This window comes from Danio rerio, chromosome 8, assembly GCF_052040795.2.
Source record: "Danio rerio strain M-AB ecotype USA chromosome 8, GRCz13ab, whole genome shotgun sequence".
NCBI lineage: Eukaryota > Metazoa > Chordata > Actinopteri > Cypriniformes > Danionidae > Danio > Danio rerio.
In genome coordinates this window covers 13,347,501-13,374,406 of record NC_141028.1, presented here as the reverse complement: position 1 = coordinate 13,374,406, position 26,906 = coordinate 13,347,501, and the positions used below count along the sequence as shown (strand labels likewise).

The window sequence follows — 26,906 nt, the reverse complement described above, 5'->3', positions numbered from 1 at the left end:
ACACCTTAAACACGCCAAAACATACAAAAAAGTCTCTTGGAGCCATATCTCAAACCCAACAGGAAGTTGGATATTTTTAACTTCCTGCGGCAAATAAGTGGCATTTTTGCCATTTCCAGGCTTTGTATCTTAACGAACTCCTCCTAGGGATTTTATCCTATCGACACCAAAATTGGGTTTTGTCATCTAAAGGCCTTGGCGATGTTAAATTGCGAAGCTTTAGAGGTTTTGTCGATGGGCGTGTCCGTTGCGGCCTCGCAAACTTTAACGATTCGCCACAAAACCGGAAGTCATTATAACTCTTTCATGCATTATCCGATCTGCCTCAAAATTCACATGTTTAATATAAGTCCAGACCAGAACAAGTTTACATGCCGATATCCAGATACAGTTATAGCGCCACCTGCTGGCCACAGAAAATGTCATGATTTACAAAGTAATAAACTCATCCCACAAATTTTTTCATATCAGCACCAAATTTGGTTGGTTGTGTATCTGAAAGCTCAAGCGATGATATATTGTGAAGATCTAGAGTTTTTGCAGAGGGGCGTGTCCGTGGTGGCATTACAAATCTCAACGCTTCGCCATGGAACATAAAGTCCTTATAACTCAACCACACAATGTCCGATCAGCCTGAAACTTCACATGGCTGATCAAATTCCTCTCCTGAACGCATCTGCATGCCAATGTTGAGTCACAGTCATAGCGCCACCAGCTGGCAGATGGTAGTTTGGCTTATAAGTCGGCCACACAATGTCTGATCTGCCTGAAACTTCACATGGTTGATTAAATTCCTCTCCTGAAGACATCTACATTGCAATATTGAGTCAAAGTCATAGCGCCTCCTGCTGACAGGACGAAGTTTGGCATAAATCTGTGATTTTCTCAGGTTCTTTATATATATCGGCTTAAATAATGTTGTTCACTGCTCTCTGTCATCCTGAGGCCACCGGGCGGTGGTGAGCCCGGGTGCGAGGTCCCTATCATCGCTGCTTGCAGCTTTAATTATTCTTCTTCTTCTTCTTCTTCTTCTTCTTCTTCTTCCGCGGAATGAATCGCGGTTTTGAGGGGCTAAACATGCCCGAAAACTCACGAAACTTTGCACACGCCTCAGAAGTGGCGAAAATTTACGTTTATTATGGGCTTCGGAAGTGGGCGTGGCAAAATGACTCGACAGCGCCACCTAGAAAAATTAAACGGACGAGCCCCCGATCCACGAATCACGCACATGCACGAAAATTGGCACACACCTCAAACATGCCAAAACATACGAAAAAGTCTCTTGGAGCCATATCTCAAACCCAACAGGAAGTCGGATATTTTTAACTTCCTGCGGCGAAAAAGTGGCGTTTTTGCCATTTCCAGGCGTTGTACTTTAACGAACTCCTCCTAGGGATTTTATCCGATCGACACCAAAATTGGGGTTTGTCATCTAAAGGCCTTGGCGATGTTAAATTGCGAAGCTTTAGAGTTTTCATCGATGGGCGTGTCCGTGGCGGCCTCGCAAACTTTGACGATTCGCCACAAAAGAGGAAGTCGTTATAACTCAGGCATGCATTATCAGATCTGCCTCAAAATTCACGCGCTTGATAAGCGTCCTGACCTGAACACGTTTACATGCCAATATCCAGATACAGTTACAGCGCCACCTGCTGGCCACAGGAAATGACATGATTTACGGAGTTATAAACTCCTCCCACAAATTTTATCGTATCAACACCAAAATTGAGTGGTGTTATCTGAAAGCTCTAGCGATGATATATTGTGAAGATCTAGAGTTTTCGCAGAGGGGCGTGTCCGTGGCGGTATGACAAACCTCAACGCTTCGCCATGGAACAGGAAGTCCTTATAACTCAACCACACAATGTCTGATCCGCCTGAAACTTCACATGGTTGATAAACGTCATCTCTTGAACACATCCACATAACAATATTGAAGTGGGCGTGGCAAAATGACTCGACAGCGCCACCTAGAAAAATTAAACGGACGAGCCCCCGATCTACGAATCATGCACATGCACAAAAATTGGCACACACCTCAAACATGGCAAAACATACGAAAAAGTCTCTTGGAACCATATCTCAAACCCAACAGGAAGTCGAATATTTTTAACTTCCTGTGGCGAAAAAGTGGCTTTTTTGCCATTTCCAGGCGTTGTATTTTAACGAACTCCTCCTAGGGATTTTATCCGATCAACACCAAAATTGGGTTTTATCATCTAAAGGCCTTGGCGATGTTAAATTGCGAAGCTTTAGAGTTTTTGTCGATGGGCGTGTCCGTGGCGGCCACGCAAACTTTGATGATTCGCCACAAAACCGGACGTCATTATAACTCAGGCATGCATTATCAGATCTGCCTCAAAATTCACACGTTTAATAAGAGTCTAGACCAGAACACATTTACATGCCAATATCCAGATACAGCTATAGCGCCACCTGCTGGCCACAGGAAATTACATGATTTACAGAGTAATAAACTCCTCCCACAAATTTTTTTCGTATCAGCACTAAATTTGGTTGGTTGTTATCTGAAAGCTCAAGCGATGATATATATTGTGAAGATCTAGAGTTTTTGCGGAGGGGCGTGTATGTGGTGGCATGACAAACCTCAACGCTTCGCCATGAAACAGGAAGTCCTTATACCTCAACCACACAATGTCCGATCTGCCTGAAACTTCACATGGTTGATTAAATTCTTCTCTTGAACATATCCCCATACCTATATTGAGTTACAGTCATAGCGCCACCTGCTGACAGAAGGAATTTTACCTTATAACTTAACCACACAATGTCTGATCTGCCTGAAACTACACATGGTTGATTAAATTCCTCTTCTGAAGACATTTAAAAGCCAATATTGAATCTGTCATAGTGCCACCTGCTGGCAGAATGTAGTTTGGCTTATAACTCAGCCACACAATGTCTGATCTGCCTGAAACTTCAAATGGTTGATTAAATTCCTCTCCTGAACACATCCACATAACATAATTGAGTCAGTCATAGCGCCACCTGCTGGCAGAAGGTAGTTTGGCTTATAACTCAGCCACACAATGTCCGATCTGCCTGAAAAATCACACGGTTGATAAGACTCTTCTACTGAAGGCATCTACATAAAAATCTTTAGTCACAATTATAGCGCCACCTGCTGACAGGAGGAAGTTCGGCATAAATCTGTGATTTTCTCTGGTTATTTATATATATCGGCTTAAATTAATGTTGTTCGCTGTTCTCTGTCATCCTGAGGCCACCGGGCGGCGGTGAGCCCGGGTGCGAGGTCCCTATCATCGCTGCTTGCAGCTTTAATTATTATTATTATTCCGCCCCCTATCGGGTCACTTTTGAGGGTCTAAACATGCCCAAAAACTCATGAAAATTTGCACACACACCAAACCCGGTGTAAATAGCAGGTTGATATGGGTCTCGGAAGTGGGCGTGGCAAAATGACTCAACAGCGCCACCTATAAAAATTAAACGGACGAGCCCCTGATCTACGAATCACGCACATGCACGAAAATTGGCACACACCTCAAACATGCCAAAACAAACGAAAAAGTCTCTTGGAGCCATATCTCAAACCCAACAGGAAGTCAGATATTTTTAACTTCCTGCGGCGAAAAAGTGGCATTTTTGCCATTTCCAGGCGTTGTATTTTAACGAACTCCTCCTAGGGATTTTATCCAATCAACACCAAAATTGGGTTTTGTCATCTAAAGGCCTTGGCGATGTTAAATTGCGAAGCTTTAGAGTTTTCATCGATGGGCGTGTCCGTGGCGGCCTCGCAAACTTTGATGATTCGCCACAAAACAGGAAGTCGTTATAACTCAAGCATGCATTATCAGATCTGCCTCAAAATTCACACGCTTGATAAGCGTCCGACCTGAACACGTTTACATGCCGATATCCAGATACAGTTACAGCGCCACCTGCTGGCTACAGGAAATGTCATGTTTGACACTGTAACAAACTCCTCCCACAAACTTTCCCGTATCAGCACCAAAACAGAGTGGTGTCATCTAAAAGCTCTAGCGATGATATATTGTGAAGATCTAGAGTTTTTGCAGAGGGGCGTGTCTGTGGTGGCATGACAAACCTCAACGCTTCGCCATGGAACAGGAAGTTATTATAACTGAACCACACAATGTCTGATCTGCCTGAAACTTCACATGGTTGATAAAAGTCCACTCCTGAACACATTCACATAACAATATTGAGTCAGTCATAACGCCACCTGCTGGCAGAAGGTAGTTTGGCTTATAACTCAGCCACACAATGTCCCATGTGCCTGAAACTTCACATGGTTGATAAGATTCCTCTCCGGAAGACATCTACATGCCAATTGTGAGTCACAGTTATAGCGCCACCTGCTGGCAGGAGAAAGTTTGGCATAAATGTGTGATTTTCTTAGATTTTTAAAAATATATTGGCTTAAATTATTATTGTTCGCTGTTCTCTGTCAATCGTAAGGCCACCGGGCGGCGGTGAGCCCGGGTGCGAGGTCCCTATCATCGCTGCTTGCAGCTTTAATTTAATATATATTTATTAGATTTTATTCTACTGGTTCCCAAATTCCATTTTCATTTGATTAATGACTTTCTAGATGTGTTTTTTTTTTCTTACTTTATCATTATTATTATTTTGTCTGAACTACATTTATTATGGTTAAATAAAATACAAGTAAATGATTAATGTCTAAAATCATCATTAAATATTACGCTTGTGCAATTTCTGTATTTTTTTTAATTAAGAAAAACTTTTTTTAAGGTGATATGAAGGGTTTTTAGCAAAATTTTCTTTTAATTAAAATTATTATGATAATAAAGACACATTAATATTACTACTACTATTTTGGAGGTACATACTACAATACAAGAGACATTTTTCTGCCTCAATTTCTTCAAATTCATGCTATTATATACATTTTGAAAATGCTGCTTTTCTTGTTTTTCAATCATTTAAATAATAATATTTACAATAATATGAACTCTTATTATTATCAAACATTATTATTTTGTCTGAATTACATTTTAATAGTTAAATAAAATATAATTAAACAATTCATGCCTAAAATCATCATAAAATATTACGCTTGTGCAATTTCTGCATTTCTTGAATTTAAGAAAAACTGTTTTTAGGGTGCTATGAAGGCGCTTTAGTAAAATATTCTTTTTTTATTAAAACTCATTCAAATAAAATAATAATAATTATTATTATTGAAACTATTTTGAAGGTACATTCCATAATGCAACAGTAATTTTTGTGTCACAATTTCTTTATTTTCATGCTATTATATACGTTTTTTTTTTTTAATAAGCAACCCGTTTGTAATGTTGTTGTGTAAAAATCCCGTTGTGTAAATGTAGTTATTGTTTATTTTTTTTCAATAATTTAAATAACAATAATTACAATATTTATACTCTTTATTATTAAATATTATTATTTTGTCTGTATTAAATTTTTAATGGTTAAATAAAATATAAGTAAACAAATGATGCTTAAAATTGTGCAATTTCTGTATTTAAAAAAAACTTCTTAGGGTGCTATAAGGGGTCTGTAGTAAAATATTATTTGAATCAAAATTATTTTCATAATAATGATAAATTATTATTGTTATTTCTACTCCAACTATTTAGAGGTACATTCTATGATACAACAGTCATTTTTCTGCCACAATTTCTTCAAATTCACGCTATTATATATATTTTTAATATGCAACCTGTGAAAACATGGCTATTCTTGTCTTTTTCACTAATTTAAATAATAATGATTACAATAATATTAATTTATTATTACTATTAAATATTTGTATTTTGTCTGAATTACATTGTTATGGTGTAATAAAATATAAGAAAACAACCAATGCCTTAAATCATCATGAATATTAGGCTTGAGCAATTTCTGTATTTTTTTAATTTAAGAAAAACTTTAGGGTGATATGAAGGATATTTAGAAAAATACTATTTTAATTGAAATTATTTTAATAAAAATAACATTATTATTACTACTACAACTATTTTGGAGATACATTCTATGATACAACAGTCATTTTCCTGCCACAACTTTTTCAAATTCACTATATATAATATTAAAAATGTTTTTAATATGCAGCCCATGAAAATGAAGCTACTATTTCCCAAATTTTCAATAATAATAATAATTACAATACTACTAATTACTTTAATTGTTGTTATTATTATGATTTTGATTATGACTATGATTATTATTATTATTATTATTATTATTATTATTATTAATAATAATAAATATTATATTAATTATTTTAATATACAATTAATATTTCTCAGAGGCTTATTTTACTCTACACTAGTTAAAATAGATTACATTTATAGAAAAAATAAATGTAATATTATTTTTAAATAGTCAAATTAACATTACATTCTACTGTGCAACAGAAATTCTGTCATAATATTTGAAGTATATCAAGGAGTTTTGATGTGCAAAACAAACAAAACAGTAAACAAGTTTTATTTAAAACTTAAATATTATTACCATTTTCACTATGACAAGTACACCCTGCCAGTAACATGCTTATTTTGTCTATAGCTTCTGAATATATGATCATTTAAATCAAATGAAGTGTTGAAAAGCTCATGGAAATAAAGTTCATCTGTTGATTTCCTTATCTCGTGAAAAGTGTACAGCAGTACTTTTTAATTTATTCCTGATACATTTGCCAGTTTCCATGACATTACATGTTGCATATTTAATTCTGCTTTTCTGACTGGATTCCAAAAATTCCATCCACGTTTTTTCCATTGTGAAAATCTGTGATCTCCTATAAAATGTAAATGTGGTCATGCAGGCTGTTTATCAGTCATGTCCTCATGTAGCTCATCTGCATCCAGGCTAAAGCAAAAGTGTTACAGTGGAGACTGGAAACTGGGCTGAACGCCTATCTGTTATCTGGGGTTGCTCTCCTCATGCTGTGTTCTGCATGGAGGATGGACTGATATAAATGTGAAGGGCCAAAAGAAAAACTCAAAAGTGTAGAAATGTCTGATGTATTACTCTGTATAGGCTGAGGGTCATTTTGAGGGCCATTTTCTGTACATCTTAACAGTGTGTCCATCTGTTTTGAAGAGAGTTTGTTTGAAGTCAATATCACATTGATCATCAGTGACATTCACAACTGTCCTCTGCAGCTGCCAATTTATTTATCTGTCTAATATGAATAGAGGCTGTGCTACTGTAGAGCCACAGTTGGATGGAAAAATTTGAATAAATAAAAATAGATAAATAAAAAGTCTCTACGTTGTGGTGTTTCTCAATATAAACACCTTAATCAAACTATTACCGTTGTGTAGGATTTTTGACACATTTTGTGACAGGATAGTCTATATAAGGTGTTTTCAGTCAATAATATTGTAGTAATGTTAACTTAGTGCAAACTTAATCATTTTGACTAAGGTATGTCTTTAAAAACTGAAAGAGTACTGCTGATGATACTAACTTTGCCTCTGAATTAGAGTTGCACGATTCTGGCTAAAATGAGAATCACGATATTTTTGCTTAAAATAAAGATCACGATTTTCTCACGATTCTGTAGATGTAAAATAAACGTATGGTAAAAACAAACCTATGGCACAACCTCGATAATAATATTATGTGTAGGTCTAATGGTTTCTATAAATAATTATATTTTACTTTTAATAATTCTGATGTTGAATTATGTTTGAGATATATGCTTCCAATCTGTCATATTAGACAATTTTATTCACTGGTAAAATCAGACATTTGCCATTATCAGATTATATTCAACAAAATATAGGCTAGAGTAGTAATACTGACATTGTAAACATTTATTTTCATGCACAACTGTGGGTTCGCTATGAAAGAAAAAAACATCAAATGCTAGTCATAATCATAAATCGATACGATAATGCGATACGATCATTTAAATGAACTGCACACTTTCGGTTTCATTCTGACTGCTAAGTGCTTGTTCATACTCTGTGCCACAAACAGAATATTATTTACAACTGTATTACCTGTTACTCGCAACAAATGCAAGTTATGTTCACTAAAGTAGACCCGCACGTCTATCAATAAGTAGAGCGCGCGCGCCCTCTCTGTGATAACAGCTCACGGTCAACACCTCGTCACGTGTGATTTCCCGATCGCGAAAACATCATTATATGAAGACAAAAATGACATTTTTAGGTGAATTATACCTTATGAATACAGTATGTGACTCGTTTAACATCATTTGGAGGTGTTAATGTCACTGAGCATCGTGGGTGAAACAGTGAAAAGACTCGTGCAGTCGCCTTTTCTTCTTTCCTGGACTTGAAAATATGATTAACAGATTCGTAGAAATGCTGGATTAAGATCGTCTAGGGGGTCGAATCGAGATCGTGATCATTTAACGATTAATTGTGCAGCTCTACTCTGAATAAACATAAACAAAGAACACTGATCGCACACTTACCAAATCTGTGCAGACACGACAGTCAACACCAACTGGAACCGCAGCTTTTTTTAAAAGGGGGAGCGGCAAATCCAGATTTCACCATTTCCAGATGTGAAAAGCTCTCGGGTTAAACAATGTTACTCACAAACATATTTTTGTCACGTGTTAGCAGACCACTGTAATCCACACGTGAGTCCAGCTGCACTCTCATAGCGGGGAATTGAAAACAAAACCTGTGTTGCAGCACATTTACAAACGCAACACTGACAACCCATGTCTCCAAACGATTTTCTTCTTCCACTTCTTTTACTATGGTTGGCACCACAACCTGGGGTCTCTCTGCCATCTGAGTATTGTAAGAGGTAAAAACAGTATTCGAAGCTATATCATGCATGTTAATGAAGTTGCACCTCATTCACAATAGAATGCACTGATTGGTTCAAACCAAGTCTATCTCTTGAATTATTGATGAAAACTCAAAGACGTCACTTTGTACCCGCCAGAACAGACATCCAGTCTCCATGCTGGAATTAACATGGGGATCTAATCGCCGTGACGCAGCTTGAAAATTTATTTTCAAACCGGAAGAACAAATTTGCTTGAAATAACACAAAAACAACCAATTTTCATTTTTTTGTGAAATATGTGAAAAATGTTTTTTGGTGTTTCATGACCCTTTAAGGCATTGAGAACGTTGGGATAAGAACATTAGCACTTAGCCGTTCCATTTACAAGAGTTCAACCCTTTGCATGCAACTTTAACTTAGCATGTTTGTTCAAGTACATGCATGCATCCTTAAACAACATGCCTTAGCGAGCGACTGATGATTTTCATAGAAGCAGAGACAGACAGGAGGAATGAAGCTGGAGGAGTGCTGGTATTTTTAGGTCATGTCAGGGTTACGGCGAAGGCTGCCGATGGCACAATCACAGCAACCCTGTGTGGCAAATATCTAAAACCCACAAACATCACAACCATTCTGACACTGAAGAACACGCTGTAAGGAGATCTGAAGGTCAGCGTGTTATCTTCTACCATGCTTTCCAACCTCTCAAGTCTTACATTCCTTACAGAGAATTCCTGCTGTGCAATCTGATGCTACTAGCTAAAATTCACACACACACCAAAAAAAAAAATGTCTGGACAAGTGCAAAGAGAGGCGCCGGTTATTCTGCCACACTGATTTTACATCCCCGGAATGAGGAGGCGTCTAATCCAGAACAGCGGCAAGCTTCCCATGATCTCGCAATGAGATTGAAGGGTCGCGTGACCTTATTTTGGTGAATTTCACATTGAAGCATCTCTCACCAAGCCTTTTATAAAACAGCTCTGGGAAAGAGGTCAAGCTTGCACGGTAAACAATGATGGTAAAACAATAGCATCTAATAATGATTAGTAAAAAGAGGATGTGCGAAGCTTGCTCATCCCCAAAACAACAGGTCATTAGGAAACCACGCTTAATGCACACCCAAACATCTATTCAAACAGACAAACTCTCAGGCATGTGCATAGCGCAGACTAATTTTATCCACTTCCCATCTGACCCGACCCTACATTCCACAAACATGTCCGTGTCCGACTCTTCTTCGTCAATAAGCAAACGCCTGAATGCTGAATTTAGTTCAAGTTTTTCAGATGTTTTCGTGTCTGTCCTGTTTGGTTACAACTACATTCCTCACGTACACTCATCAACATAATCAGATTGAAGCCTTTTAGGATTGTGTGTAAGTGAGTCAAAACATAATCTAACACTTTTTTTTGTACATGGTATTTTGTTATTAAAACTATCCACTGGCATTTTATCCGAGTTTGTTTTCTGATTATTCAAACATGTCAACACATTTCACTGATCCCTAAAGAAAAGGTTATTTTACAAACAACCAAGAAATAGAAAAAGAAACAGAAACAGGCTGTGCTGAAAAATGAAACTGCGTTCATCAAAATATTTACTGTTTATGGTTCTCTCGAGGTTGGTAAACAGATGCGTGCAGTCTTCTTAACTAACCAGCTCAAAGCAAAGCAAGCAATGAAGTGCCAAACAAACCAACAACAATGTAAAACAAGCCAAAGTCAATGCGTTATCAAATAAAAACAACATTCCTCGCAATAAGTAACTACATACTAATGAAATAATTTTGCTAAAATAAGGAGAAACGGAGAGTAGAACGAGATATACATGACTGATAGAACCATACAAATTGGTAGATTAACGGAAGGAATAAATGAACAAATAATAAAACAAACAAGAACCACCATGCCACAGGCAAAACGGTAAAATAAAAAAAGATGGAAAGAATAAATAAAACAAACATCAGATGTATAGAAAGAATGACCACACAATAGAATGAAGGAATGAAGAAAAGAACAGCAGGACAAATGGCAGAAAAAAAATCAACTAAAACTAACAATGATAGAAAGAATGACAAAAAAAACGGTAGACACAACAAGCAATAGATAAAATAAAACGGTCACACTTTATTTTGATGGTCTGTTTGTTGAATTTAAATTACGATGCATCTACATGCCAACTAATTCTCATAAGATTATAAGCAGACTGTTGGGTTGGGATTAGGGTTGGGTTTAGTGTAAATTGACATGTACTTGCAATGTTTCTTATAGTCAGTTAAATGTTGAAGGAGCATGTCAACAGATATTAAGCAGACAGTTTGCTAATACTCAACTGGACCATCAAAAAAACTGTTACCAATAAAACAACAATAGAATTATAGATAGAATGACAGAAGGAATGCAAAGTAGAACAATGAAATAATAGTAGGCTAAAACAAACAAACAAACAAACAAACAAACAAACAACAGGCAGAATAATGAAACAAATAATTGAACTAATAATAGACAGAATGAAGGTATGAATGCTAAAAAAAACAACACTGAATGACCAAGCAATAGATATAAATGACAGAACAATACAATGATTGAGAGGACGATAAAATGAAGCGCTCACTATAACAAATATACAGTGCATCTGCAAAGTATTGTTGTATATGTTTTTAGATTACAGCCTTATTCCAAAATGGATAAAATTCATTTATTTCATCAAAATTCTACACACAATACCCCATAATGACAATGTGAAAAGTTTTGCAAATTTATTAAGAGCTTCACAGCAAAAGCTGTGAATGCTTATGCAAGTGTGATTTTTTCAGGTTTTTTATTTGTAATAAATTTGCAACAATTTCCAAAAATCTTTTTTTCACATTGTCATTATGGGGTATTGTGTATAGAATTTTGAGGAAATAAATTATTTTAATCCATTTTGGAATAAGACTGTAACATAAAATGTGGAAAAAGTGAAGCGCTATAAATTCTTTCCAGATGCACTGTAGATGGACAAAATGACCAAATGACAGAGAATGACAAAACAATAGAACAAACAGTAAAAGGAACAATGATACAACAGAATAAATAACAGTCCTGCTTTATATTTAGTGGCCTTAATTACTTTGTATATACACATATTGTGTTCATATAGTTTTGCACAACACTACTGGTGCAGATAGTAATGGAATATGGGTGAGTTTAGGTACAGGTTAGGCATGGGATGATAACTGGTTTTAAGGTATACTGCTTTTCTGAAAACACAATGTTTTAAAACCTTTAACATTTTCTGTTATACTGTAATTAAGGTGTTTGTAAGTTTTATTATGTTTTTACGTGTTTTTTTAAGGGGCAACAATAGAAAAGAAGCCTCCACATCACAAGTTACTGCTCAGTCCATGATTTAGGAAACATCTGAAAAGCAAATCTTGTATAAACCAACATACAGCATGCTGTAGACCTGAATAGTGCAGAGGCTTGCTTTAACAAAAAACAAAAGATATCCAAATATGCTTTTTCCAAGTAGAAAATCTGTATTTTTGAAACTAATTAAGACAGCAAAATTCCCAACTTAATTTAATTATTAAGCCTGACATTTGTTTCAGAATATTCTAAATTTAAAAAAATATATACCATGTTCACTGGGAAAAAAAGTTGTTGTCTTTTATGCAGACATTTAAAAAGAACAAATTTTTAGAGCAGCGATTACAATACCGTTATATTGTGAAATCGTAATATTTTTACCCAAGGTTATCATACCGTCAGAATCTTATTCCGGCCCATGCCTAGTACAAGTCTGGATGTGTGGGGAAGTTTAAGGTCGGGTTAAGGTAAAGAATGGGTCAACAGTGTAATTCTAAATATACTGTAGTTACAGAAATTAATTGCAGATGTAACTACAAGCATTTCATTTTTAAAATATTAGCACAATGTTAAACCATCTACTGTATGTGCATGCAAAGTGCCTTATACTAAATGATTAAATTTAAGTAATTAGGTAAACATAGTAATTAAGGCCACTTAATATAAGGTAGGGCCTAAAGAATAAATTACATTAAAAATGAATAAACAAATAATAGAAAGACAGACAGATTTGGTTTTGGTGCTCAAGAATGGAAGAACACTTCACTTCCCAGAATGCATTTATTCCGTGTGACTTCAAACTTCCTATGGGTTTGGCCATTTTTATTAAATTCATACTCATGAACAGAAAAAAAGATCAGAATCCAACTCTAAATCTTCCACAAGCCAACAAAATATTCTGAAATACTTTAAAATCCATATTTAGTTAGAAGCATCAATAGCTTGAGCATGCACTGTAATGCTGTAACTTCTAACAAAGTAAAACCTTGACGAATGAAATAAAACGCACAATGAAAGTCATGAATTACATTCAGTTTTTCAGCTCAAGCTCTTCAAGTATTTGCATAATCTAGTTTTGCTTGACTTGATTCAGTAATTGCAGTCACACTCCATTCCCTCAGGCAACATTATGCACCTCTGAAAGACCAGCTTCAGGTCAAAAGTCCAGCTACAGTCTAAAAATAAAAAGCATTTTATTTCCAAGCACTGTTCATAAAGCACAATTCGAGCCTGCTCTATGGTCAGCCGGTGTCTGGTTTTCCAGCAGGTATCAAGTGCACACTAATACCCATTTCATCTCCTGCAGAGTTTACCTGATGCAGAAACCTAACAGCCATCATTGCGCAGCATTTCTCAAGTCGAGCGCTTGAACAGATCCGGGCTCATCGAATATCCACATTCCTCCCTTTTGCTGAGTAATCGCGTTAAAACAAAACAAACAAATGATAAGAAGGTAGCGCATTACACCTGTATACTTCCCACAATGCTTTGCATAACCAAAAAAACTAAACAAAACAGATCTGCCCTCAAGGACATATAAGGGCAGAGGGACCCGCCCAAACTGCACAGCTTCAGCCAATCAGATCAAAGCTTCCTGTCCACGAGATGAACAGTAATATGAGGAACATAGGAGACTCTCTTTACTCACAGCAGACGACACAAACCCGCCTGCCTGGGTTTCTCCATAAGGGACACCAAGATGTTTGTGAGTGATTGAGTAGCACTCCGCTGGGAATTCGAGAGCAGTCACTAAATAAATGAAACCTCAAAAACCAAAACATGTCGAAAGGCTAGAAGCCACAGGCCAATGGGGGAGAGGATGGGATGAAGAGTGCTAGTGTCATTTTTGAGGACAATGGATTCATATTAGGGTGGAAAAATATATTGCTTGGACGTCAATATCACAATGTGTGTATCCGCAATAGTCACATTGCAGAATTAGATTATTCATTAGAGATTCAAAGATTAAATATTATTGTTGAAAATTATTTACACAATGATGAGGAATATGTTATTTGACATTTGATTGTTTAATTCCTATATTTGAATACTGTTAGACTCGCCAGAAAACCACAAAGCACTGTTTATTCAACTGTTATTTTAGCTCTGTCGTATTTATATTTGCTTGTATTTTATTATATTTTTTGCAAATGCACTGCTTAGATAAAGGACTTAAGATCTAAATTAATAAAATTTTTCAAAATTTCATCTGGTAAAATTTTATTCATATCGTAATATATGAATGGCAGCAAAACAAAATATTGCATTGTCAGATATATCCAATATCGTGCAGCCCTAATTCATATTGACATTTGAAAGTTTGTGGTCTTTATATGGTAAGAGTAGGGATTATTTCTTATAGCTAATGTGCCCTTTTGTTTATTTAAAAGTAAATTATACCTTTGAGCTCAAGGTGGAGGTGTATGGGAAGATATACTGCACAGACTTGGACATATTTGTAGGTACCTTTCCATTGAAGAGCGAAAAACTAAAGTGGTCACTGAAATAACTTAAAAAAATGGATTATTAAAAATTGACTGAAATAAACTATTGAAAAATTCGATATTGCTTTTAAATTGTGGGACAACAGAAGTATTAAAAAAGGCAAACTAATGAAACTGTTGGTGCCCTGTATACACACATTCATTCATTCATTCATTTTCTTGTCTTTATTAATCCAGGGTCCCCACAGCGGAATGAACCGCCAACTTATCCAGCACGTTTTTATGCAGAAAAATGCATCTCTTCGTTAAACAGAAATTGGGGAAAATAAACAAACAGGGGGCCTAATAATTCAGGGGGGCTAATAATTGTGACTTTAACTGTATTTGATAAATGAAAATTAAATAAAAAAATTAATGATTACAGGCCCAACATACAAATAATGCTAAATATTATGCAGACTGTAAATAAAATGTAACACTGTGATCATCCAAATTGATGAAAAAAGTATTATTGTAAACTACAAATTTTGCGACACCATAAACTAATTAACAGCATAATATGAAACAACTTGAAACTTATTTTATTTTTTTAAACAATTTTATTTAATCCATCTGATATCTATTTATTTAATTATTTATTTATAGGCTGTACATAGTCATATTGCACAACCTTAACACATTTAATATGATATACCAATGGTAATCTCTGTTTATTGTACTGTACTATGCTATTTCCTTCATTTTAGTGTCTGAAAAGCAATGACAACAACATAGAGCTTTTGGTCTTGTAGCATTAGATTACAAAACATACCCAATGTTTAAAGTTACACCCTTTACACACACAGCTCAACACACACCAGGGGAATAAAACAACTAAAGATTTCCTCCACGAACATGTAGATCTTGGGTGATTTTTATATCGAATACAAGCAGTCTTACTAGATTTCCAGTGGTCAGACTCTCATCCGCTGAGGGTCTCTCTAGCAAGAGAGCTTCATTGTTTCAGAGAGCGTTTATGGAGGAACAATGCTTGGCTTTCACTGCCAGTGTCTCAGTGCACTAGAGTAAACAAGTCTTTTATTCGTCCATCATCCCACGTTCTCCAGCGGCTCGCTCCTGTCCTCCCCTCTCCCGCTGTCTGTCTGAGCTCACATCTCTGACACACTCTAATTGCTCAATAATTGGATTTGTGCAAATGTTTGTAATTCCTAAAACATTAGTGTGTGTTTTTTTCAAAGATAATGACCAGATCTAACAGGTTTAATTGATGGTGAAAATAATTTTGTTCATTATTTAATTGTATCTAGATCTAATAAAATGATTTCAGTCAGCCACGATCGGAGTATTTAAAAAAAAAATCTGTTCAGTTTCAGTTTAGTCGTAATTCTTAAATGGACTGTTAACTTCATTGTAGTCAGAGGCATTATAAAAGAATTGGGGGGGGGGGGGCTGATTTACACAGTTTATGTACACAGGTCATGCTGCAAAAACGTCTATCCAAATAAATCAGCTGTTTTAAACAAATTATTTGAATACATGGTTAAGTTAATCATTCAATAGGACATGGATTTGCCACCACCTATTGATAGTTTTAGGCCCAATCCAGATTCTATTTTGTACCTCTTCCCCTTGGCCCTTGAAACAGAGTGTGAAGGGGAAGGGCTTCAAAATTTACCCCTAAGAAATGGAACAACACTGCAGCACTCATTCACACTCATACACTACGGACAATTGTAGCCTAGCAAATTCACCAGTACCACATGACTTTGGACTGTGGGGGAAACCGGAGCACCTGGAAAAAACCCACGCAAATGCTGGGAGAACATGCAAACTCCACACAGAAACACCAACTGACCCAGCCAAGGCTCGAACCAGAGACCTTCTTGCTGTGAGGTAACAGCACAACCTACTGCGCCACTGCGTAACCCAGACGAAAACGACATTAACATTATACCAGGCACCATGAAAAAGTAATTTCCAGCCACTAGACTTTTCTGACAGGGTATTCGATTGTCATCGAGTGTCAGATGTAAGAGTATGTTGTGGGACTGCTATGCAGGAGATATTATTATGGATTAAAGTTTTTAGCATTTTTTTATTTTAGCATTTTTTTATCCATGATGGTAAACAAGAGCGTCATTATGAATGTATTAAAACATAAGCTTGTTCGTGATAATGACAACAAAAACTAATTTAATTAAAAAATACCAATGCTGCCATTGTAGCTGATATATTATAGAAAAAATTTTTACCCCTTAGTTTTGAGTGTGGTCCTCGAAAATCTCAGTTTCAAGGGCGATCTAGCCCTTCACCTTAGCCCTACGCTTTCAAGCTAAAGAGAATTGGGATAGGGGAAGGGGCTAAGGAGTAGAATTAAGATTGGGCCTTAGTAGTGTTCCTTTAGTTTATCCATGACAGAAAATAGGGTGGGTTTCCACCAAAGCGTTCTTTTTTCTGTTGTTGTCAATGTTAGCATTGCGTTTCAACAGGTGCCGTGAGGTGCTTTGAAATGTGCATTTTTGTTCGATCTTTGTCTTAATCTCAATCTAAAGTTGAAGAATGGTGGGGTAAAGTAGCTCTCCACCATTAAAAAAAAAACGCCAATAGTGTTTTGCTTCATCACTGCTCTGTCATTGAGAGTGGTTAAAGCCTGGTTTATACTTCTGCGTCAGGTGACCGGCATAACTCACGGCGCAGGCAACATGCGCAGCTGTGCATTTATACTTCTGCGCGCCGTCTCTGTTGGTCTGCATTAACACTTCCGAAACGCTAGTTGGCAGTGAGGTGTAAATGTTCCTCTGTGTCGAGTTTCTTCGCTGCTGTTTTGCTTTTCCTGAACACTTCCTGGTTGTACAAGTGACTCAAACTCACTCATTTTGAGGCAGGAACCGGCGGACGTGCAGCAACTTTAACTGAGGTAAACACAAAACAAAACTTTCCATCCGGAGCTCCTTCAAGGGACTCCACACTTGTAAACAATCGTTTGCGCCATTCGTGCGGCTCTCGGTCCCACCTAGACTCGTCAGCGCTACCAAGCCGACCAATCACAGAGCTTGTGCTATGCGTTGATGCGACGTGTAGTTAAATTTTTTGAGAGGTGCACGTCAGTGACGCCGACGGCCACGGCGAAGGGCTATGCGTCAGCGCCGTAGCATACGTATATATAGTATAAATCAGCCTTAAGTCTTGAAAGGGGCGGGGCATGTCAGGTAGTAGATTACACACCTTTTTTTAAAACAATGTAAGTTAAAGAAACACTTGCAGCTGACCATTTTTAGAACAATACTAGCATTTCTGCACTGCAAAAAATCTTAATAGTCAATAAAAAATAAAAAAAACTGTCAGTGGGCACTTGCCCTTCCAAACTGTGGGTTGTGATCTGTACGAATCATGGATCAATCGTGATCATTACACCCCTACTCAAGACCAATTTATATTTCTGCGTTAAGTGCACATTTTTGTAAACTCAAAGCACTGGGAAAAAAACTCGACACAGGACAACATAAAACCCTACTACTCATCAGTTTAAGTGTCATTGCTAGTGCAGCACCGACAGAACCCAGAGATATAAATGCTCACAATGGCGTTGACTTTAACTAACCCACAAAAACACAGACAGCTGAATTTGTTTGGATTTTTCAGTACTGAAAATATAGTATCTGCAAAAACACGAAGATATAGTCAATATTGTTCACACCATGATCACCAGAAATACGGAGATATGCATTTTGCAAACAGAAAACTTAAAAAAGAACAACATTTTTCACAATGTTCTCACATTTTGACAATTTCATGCTATCTTCAAGACCTTTTCTAGGAACTGCAACAATGACAAAATATAACAGAATGATTAAAAAGATTATATATTAACTCTTATACTGATTAGTTTTTTAAAAACAATTACATGCTGTCACCCCCCTCTGTAAAGTTATCTCAGCAAGCGTTCACTAATGAAATGTATTCTCAGGGGAAATCAAAACAGGCGCTCCAAAACAACAAATTTGCCCTTCGGCTAAAATAAAGCATCATTTTATGACCAAGTAATTGCAGAAAGCTGAAAACAAGCTGAAGCACATCCACTACAAATCAACACTTTATTAATTTAATTTAACAATAAATTACAAAAACACAACATACTGATGAATCCCTTAAGGGAGGCGGAAAAACTTTCAACCACAAGGGTTGGAAACTTAAAGACAGCATGACCTGGAATCACAAAACGCACAACATATGAGTCATGTCAAACATGATAGAAGTGGACAGAGATGCACTTCCCAGAAATCTCTGTCATCAACTGGCGATTAGGTCGACGTCTAGAGAGCCGAGGGATCTAATGAGTTTTCTCTGTGCATAGGGTCGACAATCTTTAGGGTGTGGTGCGGTTCAAAAAAGGAAAGCAATGCACCAGAGGAAGCAAACTGTAAACTGTCCTCATCCTGTACATTCTTAGATAAGCCCAATCTTATTCCTTGCGGCCAAGGAGGAAATAACAACTTCGGCAATGTCAGAAGATTTCGTTTAACAAGTCGTTTTGAAAGAAAACAATCTTTTTTTTTTTTCTTTTAAAGTACGTTTTGATGAGAAGACAGGAAATCACAGCACATGAGAACAGATCTTGACATCCCATCATGTGTCCTACTGAGATCAAATGATGGCAGAGCTTGTATAAACTGAACTACTGATAGATGTGCATGTGTACAGGATGTCCACCATGGTGAGAGGGGCAAAGGCCCAAAATATCCAGTGCAGAGGTCTAAATTGTTCCGTGTAATTACTGTAAGATATATTGTCCTGCGATAATGATGTTTGCTTTTTGTTTAAACTACTTATTTAAAATAAGCTGAAATAACATAATTCTTTAATCTTTTGGGGGAGGGAAAACTTAATTTTTTATGTTCAAACCACTTCAATTTGTAAAAAGTTAACTTAATTTCTTCATGTTGGCCAAACCAAGCGGCAACCTCCCGCTCTCCCCCGTGAAGCAAATACGGAAGTAACTGAAACTGCAATTCATCGAAATTCCGCTAGTCCTGGCTCCATAATAGAGCAAATTTCTATTGACCCCACTGTTAAAATGGCCAACTTTAGAGCAGAAAAAAGGTGTTTACAGCCTGGTACAAAGAACGATTTTGGTTCATATAGCTAATAGTACCCTTCATGACAACTGTGAGGGGGTGAATATTTCTTTATAACTCATCCATTTTGTTTACATTAAGTTATATTAAGTACATGCATAAGTAAGGGCGTGGCCACTTGATTGACAGCTAGGTCTCGCTGGTCCCCGTCAATTCGCCTCAGTTGATTCCGGCTGATTAGCTGCTGAACTCGGCATATAAATCACATTTTTATTTAGTTTCACGTGGCTTTACAGTCAATTGCTTTTTGGAATTATTTCTTACAATTATCAGATGATATGGCATGCTGTGTGCACTTAATTGTGCTCACAAACCATTCACGTGGCTTCCATTTCCCAGGTGAGTGAAATTACATACTTGTGTACCATCTCTATAAATGTATTTGTTTTATTTAAGATTATTTTTCATTTACAATTTTCTTTAGACCTGTAATGCACTCCAGAATCTGGCAGATGGATTAGCTGTAGGCTCTAGAACAGGTCGATTCAAACCGTAAATCGATTTTTTTTGTGAAAAATAAATCTGTTTTTTTTTTTTTAAGGCCATATCGCCCAGCCCTAGTCAGATCTATACAAGCGAAACAAAATATATATATTATTACAGTATAACTTCATGCAGAAGCAAATTACAGCTCTTGCCCTTTGAGAAACAACTGACAAAATTGCCAGTTTGCCACACACCCCGGTTAGACTTTAGTAAGAGGGCAATTTGGGTGTCAAAACAGATTATTAACACATACTAGCGGCTTCATTAGTTGAATCATTTAAAGTGAATGTGAGAGACAGGTGGAACCGCTGTTGTGTCCATCCGCTACAGCCTGTGCAAGAAGAATGTAAACCGAGTCCCCCTGTGCCTGGCATAAAGCTTTTGCAACAAACCAGCTGTGATAAGACAGACACGGGTAGTGTGCTGTATGTGGAGACAGAACAGCCCAAAAACATCTGTTGTGCGTTTCAAAACGACAAGCCTAAATGTTCAAATTCAGGATGTGCTTGTCTATTATCAGAGGAAATAATGTCCAAGTATAAATCCGCAAACAGGCTCCTAATTAAAAGGTATGATTGGAGCAGAAAACCAAAGCCAAGTGGCCTCGTGGGAGATTAATGGCAACTGGCCAGAAATGAAAGCCTTCTTGTGGATTAGGTTAGAATTTGAGTATGGTGCACCACATGCTTTATTACTCAACAATGAAACGCCAAAAACAATAAAACTGTATCTAAACTGTTAGTTCTTTTTTGATTCAAAATTTGATTTAAAATTGTAAAATGATTCTTTGTAACACAATAGATCTTTTTATCATCTAAATAATACTCTAAATAAACCCACTTTAGTTTTTGGTGGCTGTTTTTGCCCCACTGACTTCCATTATAATGACATTTTGCGATTACAAAGTTATGGCACCATATAATCATGTATTCCTAATTGTTGGTGGCTTTCCCTGTTGAAAAGAGGTCAAGTGTAGGTGAATAGGTGTCAAAATAAGATTTGTCAGTAAAGATCATTCCATTTGTTGAAACACAGAGAAAGTTGTGGCCAAATTAATACTCAAAATCCCCCCAGAGTGGATGAAAACATGCCCAACAGCACTATATTAACTATATTAATTTGGGATCCACTGAAATGAAAATTCTGGGACGAAACTGAAAATTCAGAATGCACTTGGTTGAAAAAAATAAAAATAAATTAATCAAACCTAAAAATGCTTTGCAATAATTAGATTGACAGCCCAATTTTATTGACAGTGATCAAGTCCAGGGAGAATTTTTTCTCTTTGAGACGAAAACCAGAAATTTTGAGCATCCCTATTATTTGTATATTAGGCTATTAACACTATAGTGTTGTATGTAACTTGTGTTTGTTTGTTTGTTTGTTTGTACCTTCTTGTTTTAAGCATGCTGTAGTACAACCCCTTTTAAAAAAACCCAATCTGGATTCATCAGATTTAAAAAACTATCGACCAATTTCAAAATTGTCTTTTCAGTCTAAAATCTTGGAGAGAGTTGTCTTTCAACAGCTTTCTAGTCACTTAATTGGAAATGACATTCTTGACAAATTTCAATCTGGTTTTAGGACACGGCATAGCACTGAGACAGCTCTCCTAAAAGTGTCTAATGATATTTTTCTGACAGTTGATTCTGGAAAATGCGCACTTCTAATTTTACTAGACCTGACTGCGGCATTTGACACAATACATCACAATATCTTGATTGAGCGTTTAAGATTGTGGGCTGGGATTCAAGGAAATGTTTTAAATTGGTTTAGTTCTTATCTTTCAGGGAGGACCTTTTCTATTGAACTGGGTAACTTTTCTTCCTCATCTGCACGTTTGGAGTGTGGTGTCCCCCAAGGTTCAATTTTGGGCCCAGCTCTTTTCTCTATCTACATGCTTCCCTTGGCAGCAATTTGTAAGAAGCATAATGTAAGCTACCACCTCTATGCTGATGATACTCAGCTTTACTTGCCTATAAAAATGGGAGAAAATTCTGTTTTACAGTCCTTTTTCACCTGTTTTAACGAGATTAAGGAATGGCTGGCTGGTAATTTCTTACACTTGAATGAATCAAAAACTGAAGTAGTAGTGTTTGGTCCTCCGAGTGTCTGTGAATCTACAATTAATAAATTAGGTTCGATCAAGCCTAAGGTCCACAGTCACGTAAAAAATCTTGGAGTTACTTTTGACACTGAGTTAAAGTTTGACAAGCAAATAAACTCAGTCGTCAAAAGTGGTTTCTATCAATTAAGGAACATTGCCAAATTGAAGCCTTTTCTTTCTTTTAATGAGCTGGAATCTGTCATTAATGTTTTTATTATGTCAAGACTGGACTACTGTAACTCTTTGTATTCTGGAGTTTCACAGGCATCAATAGCACGCCTGCAGCTGGTTCAAAATGCAGCTGCTAGGCTTTTAACTGGGACAAAAAAATTCTCTAGTATCTCACCGGTTTTATTGTCTCTTCACTGGCTCCCAGTCCAATTTAGAATTCAATATAAATTATTGCTTCTAGTTTTTAAAAGTTTGAATGGTCTGGCACCGACTTACATTTCTGAGCTTCTTCACTGGCACACTTCATTGAGGCCAATCAGGTCTGAAAACACATTTCAGCTAGTTGTCCCCAAAACGCGGTTGAAATCAAGAGGTGACAGGGCTTTTTCTGCTGCAGCCCCCCGACTGTGGAATGGTCTGCCTTTACAGATCCGGTCATGTTCTTCACTTGGTGCTTTTAAGTCTCATCTAAAAAATCACCTTCTGTCTCTTGCCTTTGATTGTAATTAATTTTAATCTGTTTTATATATTTTGCAATTTTTTTATATATAGGTATAGATTTTGTATGCTGGTCGTTTTGTAAAGCACTTTGGTCAACATCTGTTGTTTTTAAATGTGCTCTATAAATAAAGCAAACAAACAAACAAACAAACAAACAAACAAACGTAACTTGTGCACTACATTCAGTAGAGAGCGAAGTCATAGAAACAATTTTCAGTTCAAACGAATTATTTCACTATATATATAGCATCTCTTAAATTGAACTCAAGTTCAGCTACACACAAAATGAAAAAATCAATGGCGGTATGAAATCAATGACATCACTCCAGGCATTGCCATGCCTATTTTTGATCTGGGCGTCGATGCAAATGAGTTGGTTGTCATAAGCAAATGCGTCACAGTAGCATGAAAGCACAGAATGACAACATTGTTCATCAAAAAAAAGTTTGATAAAATAAAAATACAACAAGAAATAAATATAAATGTAAATGTAAATTAAAAAGACTAGAAATATAAAGTACAATTGGCTACATTTCAAAAAAAATTTTTAAAGATTGATACACAACAACAAAAGCTCACATTATGTAAAAAGAGCTTAACGAAGATTAATTTAAAAATCATCATTGGAGGTTGACAAATCACATTAGGTCCAGCAATCACATGTACACTGTAAAAATCTGTTAGTTAAGTTTCTGGAGGCACGGTGGCTCAGTGGTTAGCACTGTCGCATCACAGCAAGATGGTCACTGGTTTGAGTCCCAGCTCATGCAAGTGACTTGAGTAAACAAAATAGTTTCTATATTTTGTGTTTCACAGGTGTTTTCTGTTTATTTATGGTTGTGAATTACATTATGGGATGGTAATCTCTGCTCTGTCGACTTTTGATGTTGAAATTCGACTCTACAGTTTAACAAAAAGACTTTTATTGACATTTTAGTAGTTTGAAATAATATAATGTAAAATAAATAATATATAGAGTAATAAGTGTGTAAACTAACAGAAAATATACTGGCAGTTTATTACAAGGTTTTTGCACCATATTATTCAACACTAAGACTGGGCGATGTCGGCTAATTTGGCATCGTACTACGATGTCTAATGTGAAACATCACGATGGACAATCATGTGAGAGGGGGGGTGGGGTTGACAGTGCGCGCGACGTGTCTGAAGATCAAGGAGGGATCCGGGGTGAGAAGGGTGCGCGACTTATTTGAGGACCGGGAGGGAGACGCGTGATTTCATGGAGATTATGACTCGTTTGCGGGCATTATGAGTCCAGCAAATGCATAGAGACTCCCAGAACTTGGGATGTCTGAATATCGCGTTTAACAACTATAGTGAGACGTGATCCAGCGGTACATCCTTGATAAACTGTCTGACATGCACTGCTCTCAGGAGCTCAAAGGAGCACAGGACAGTGTGTGTGTGTGTGGTCATGTGATGTGCGTTTTCAGCAGACGGAGGGCTGTTTAGAAATGCTAGGTAAAACACAGTGTGGATGTGGATCATTTTCGTTATAAAAAGGCAATTTAACACTAAGACGTATTAGTTTAAACGGGGTCTAAGTGTGTTTTTCGTGAGCGGGTTTGCGACGGGGGCTGAGGATCGGCGATGCCGGCTCAGCATTGTGTTGCCTATTGGCCACTGGTGATGGACGATGGCATTGTCTATCGGCCCAACCCTATTCAACACCAACCCAGACAATACAGTATATCAATTTAAACTGTTGAAAATGTTAATAAAGGTCACTTTTTCTAACTTTTCACAGTTAAAAGTTGCTGGAAGAAAGATCAATGCCTTATAATGTAACTTAAAAGCAAAAATAAAGTTATAAATCTCAAAATACAAACACTTGCTAATTTACAAATATTTTTACAGTCTATAACAATACTATTATTGCCTTTGAATGTATGAGAGATGCACAACTGTACATGTTCTACACAAAAACATCTCCACAAACTTTCCCCCAAGTTACTTAAATGCAGTGATGCAAGAAGAAGTGGTGAAGTGGTAAAGACTTTAAATCAGTTTTGTGAGTGTGGGTATAAGAAGATTGGCTCTGGAGAATCTGTAAATCTGGCTGTGATTATAACAGCTCTTCCCATCCTAACATCAGAATCAGGCCTCTTTGCTCCTGAATAATGAGGTCTGATAATCTGCAGCCCAAGCTGCTCTCCCGCTGGGCCAAACCAGACAGAAAATACCAAGCCAAATGAGGAGGCCACTGGGGTGAACACAACACCTCCACACTGAGGCGACAACATCAGTCGTCCACTCGGATGAGGCAACAACAGGCAACAAAGTTGGAGTTGTAAAATATGGTGAGCGTCCTACCTAGACTGCATTTTTGGACATCATCGGCTTTGCTGATTCAGAACTTGTAGTCAACTAACTATTCTAATGAGACACAGCCAAGCTGGTCCCGGCATTCACAGTAGTTTCTGCATCACTAATGTTTCAAGTTATTTTCTGATGTAATACTAGTTGAACTCATATGAAATAATACTAGATATAAAATATTAGAGCTGATGAAAAGAATGAGAAACAAAAAAAAGTCAAAAACTTGGAATTGCTTGACTGAATAACAAAGCTTATCATGATCTAGAGCTTGAAAGGATTAGTTTTGTTCATTTTTATATTCATTCATATACAGTATGTGCATAATTCATTTAACTGATACTTTGATGACAATAGAAATAAAATATAAATAAAATATAATATAAATAAAGTAAATAAAATTTTTGCCTTTTATTTACATTTTGTAAAATGCAGGTCACAGTTTCTCTTAGGGTTATCACGATACTGGAATTCGGTACCATTCGATCAGACTCTTATACAGGCCCATGCCTCAAATATATATTTAACAGAATATACTTAAATCTCTAATATTAGCAAATTTCGAATGATGAATGCACATTCATTGAATAATAGGCTCACTAAAAACAACTATGCCAGTATGTCATGACTCGTGTCAATCTATCCAAAGTCCACCGGAACACAAGCAAAATGACAAGTGTCAAACTTCAATCTTTTCAGGCCAAACATGTCAACACACTCCAAGACAAGACAGACTCCAAAACGAAAGCAACAACAAACAATTCGCCGTTTGGTTTCCACGAAATGGTATTCAACCGTGGGCGTTTATAAATGACAAGAACACATAGTTACATCTACTTTAAGACCACTGGAATAACAGAAAAAATCGATATAAAAGTGTGATAAAGTTGACAGGAGAGCGCTGTTTACAGTATTATCCGCCCAAAGAAAAACTCAACAGGTGAAGTTCACGGTGCTGAATTCCATTGGCTGAAACCAATCTCCGTCAAACAACCTTATTAACGTTATTATTATCATAAACAAAATTAATATGCCGTATCAAAACGCTTATATATTCTTTTACCCATAAGTTTTAACTTCCCGAACAAACATTTAAAACTGAACATCGCATTTCTCCAACAGTGATACTTACAACATTCTCGCTTTTATTCGGATAAGCAACTCCTCCACCTTTCACGGGCATCCTGATTCCTTTGTGTTTAAGGGAAGAAAAAAACTACTTCGGCGCTGGAATAAGAGCGATTATTTGTGATCTGTCGCTGTCGTCAGCCTCTAGGATTCAGCATGGCTTTGAGCAAGAGATCCTTGTGAAATCGTCCCTGGTGGAGCGATCAGCGTCTGAGCACGAGAAGGCAGACCCTGGGAAACATTTTTGCTCCGAGCGACTTTCAACCCAAGCCAACCTACTTCACGATTGTACCAATTGCGGAAAGGGGTGTGATGCGGATCCGCGTGTCTCAGTTTTAGATCTGCGTTATAAAATATGAAACGCGTATATGATATAAACTACACGCAGTACAATTATAGATTAAAATGAATCATTTTAGTATGTTATTTACTGATATTTTTTCATATATTACATTTCTAATTAAACATC

The 26,906-nt window shown here is 36.7% G+C and overlaps 2 protein-coding genes across 17 annotated transcripts in view; one reads left to right on the top strand and one right to left on the bottom strand.

Moving 5' to 3' along the window:
* Nucleotides 1-26,906, top strand: part of nr1h5 (nuclear receptor subfamily 1, group H, member 5) — a 612,581-nt gene that overhangs the window by 34,323 nt on the left and 551,352 nt on the right. The gene's annotated exons all lie outside the window — the stretch shown is intronic.
* tjp2b (tight junction protein 2b (zona occludens 2)) overlaps nucleotides 1-26,906 on the bottom strand; it is a 197,722-nt gene that overhangs the window by 101,939 nt on the left and 68,877 nt on the right. For 3 of the 16 annotated variants that reach the window (XR_015496991.1, XM_087263116.1, XM_087263123.1), the window contains exon 1: nucleotides 26,442-26,670. The exons of 11 other annotated variants lie outside the window; for them this stretch is intronic. Coding sequence is in view for 4 of the 5 variants with exons in the window: in XM_087263116.1 (XP_087119242.1) it covers nucleotides 26,442-26,492 (51 nt within the window). In the remaining variant the exon portion in view is untranslated. 16 annotated transcript variants of the gene reach the window in all.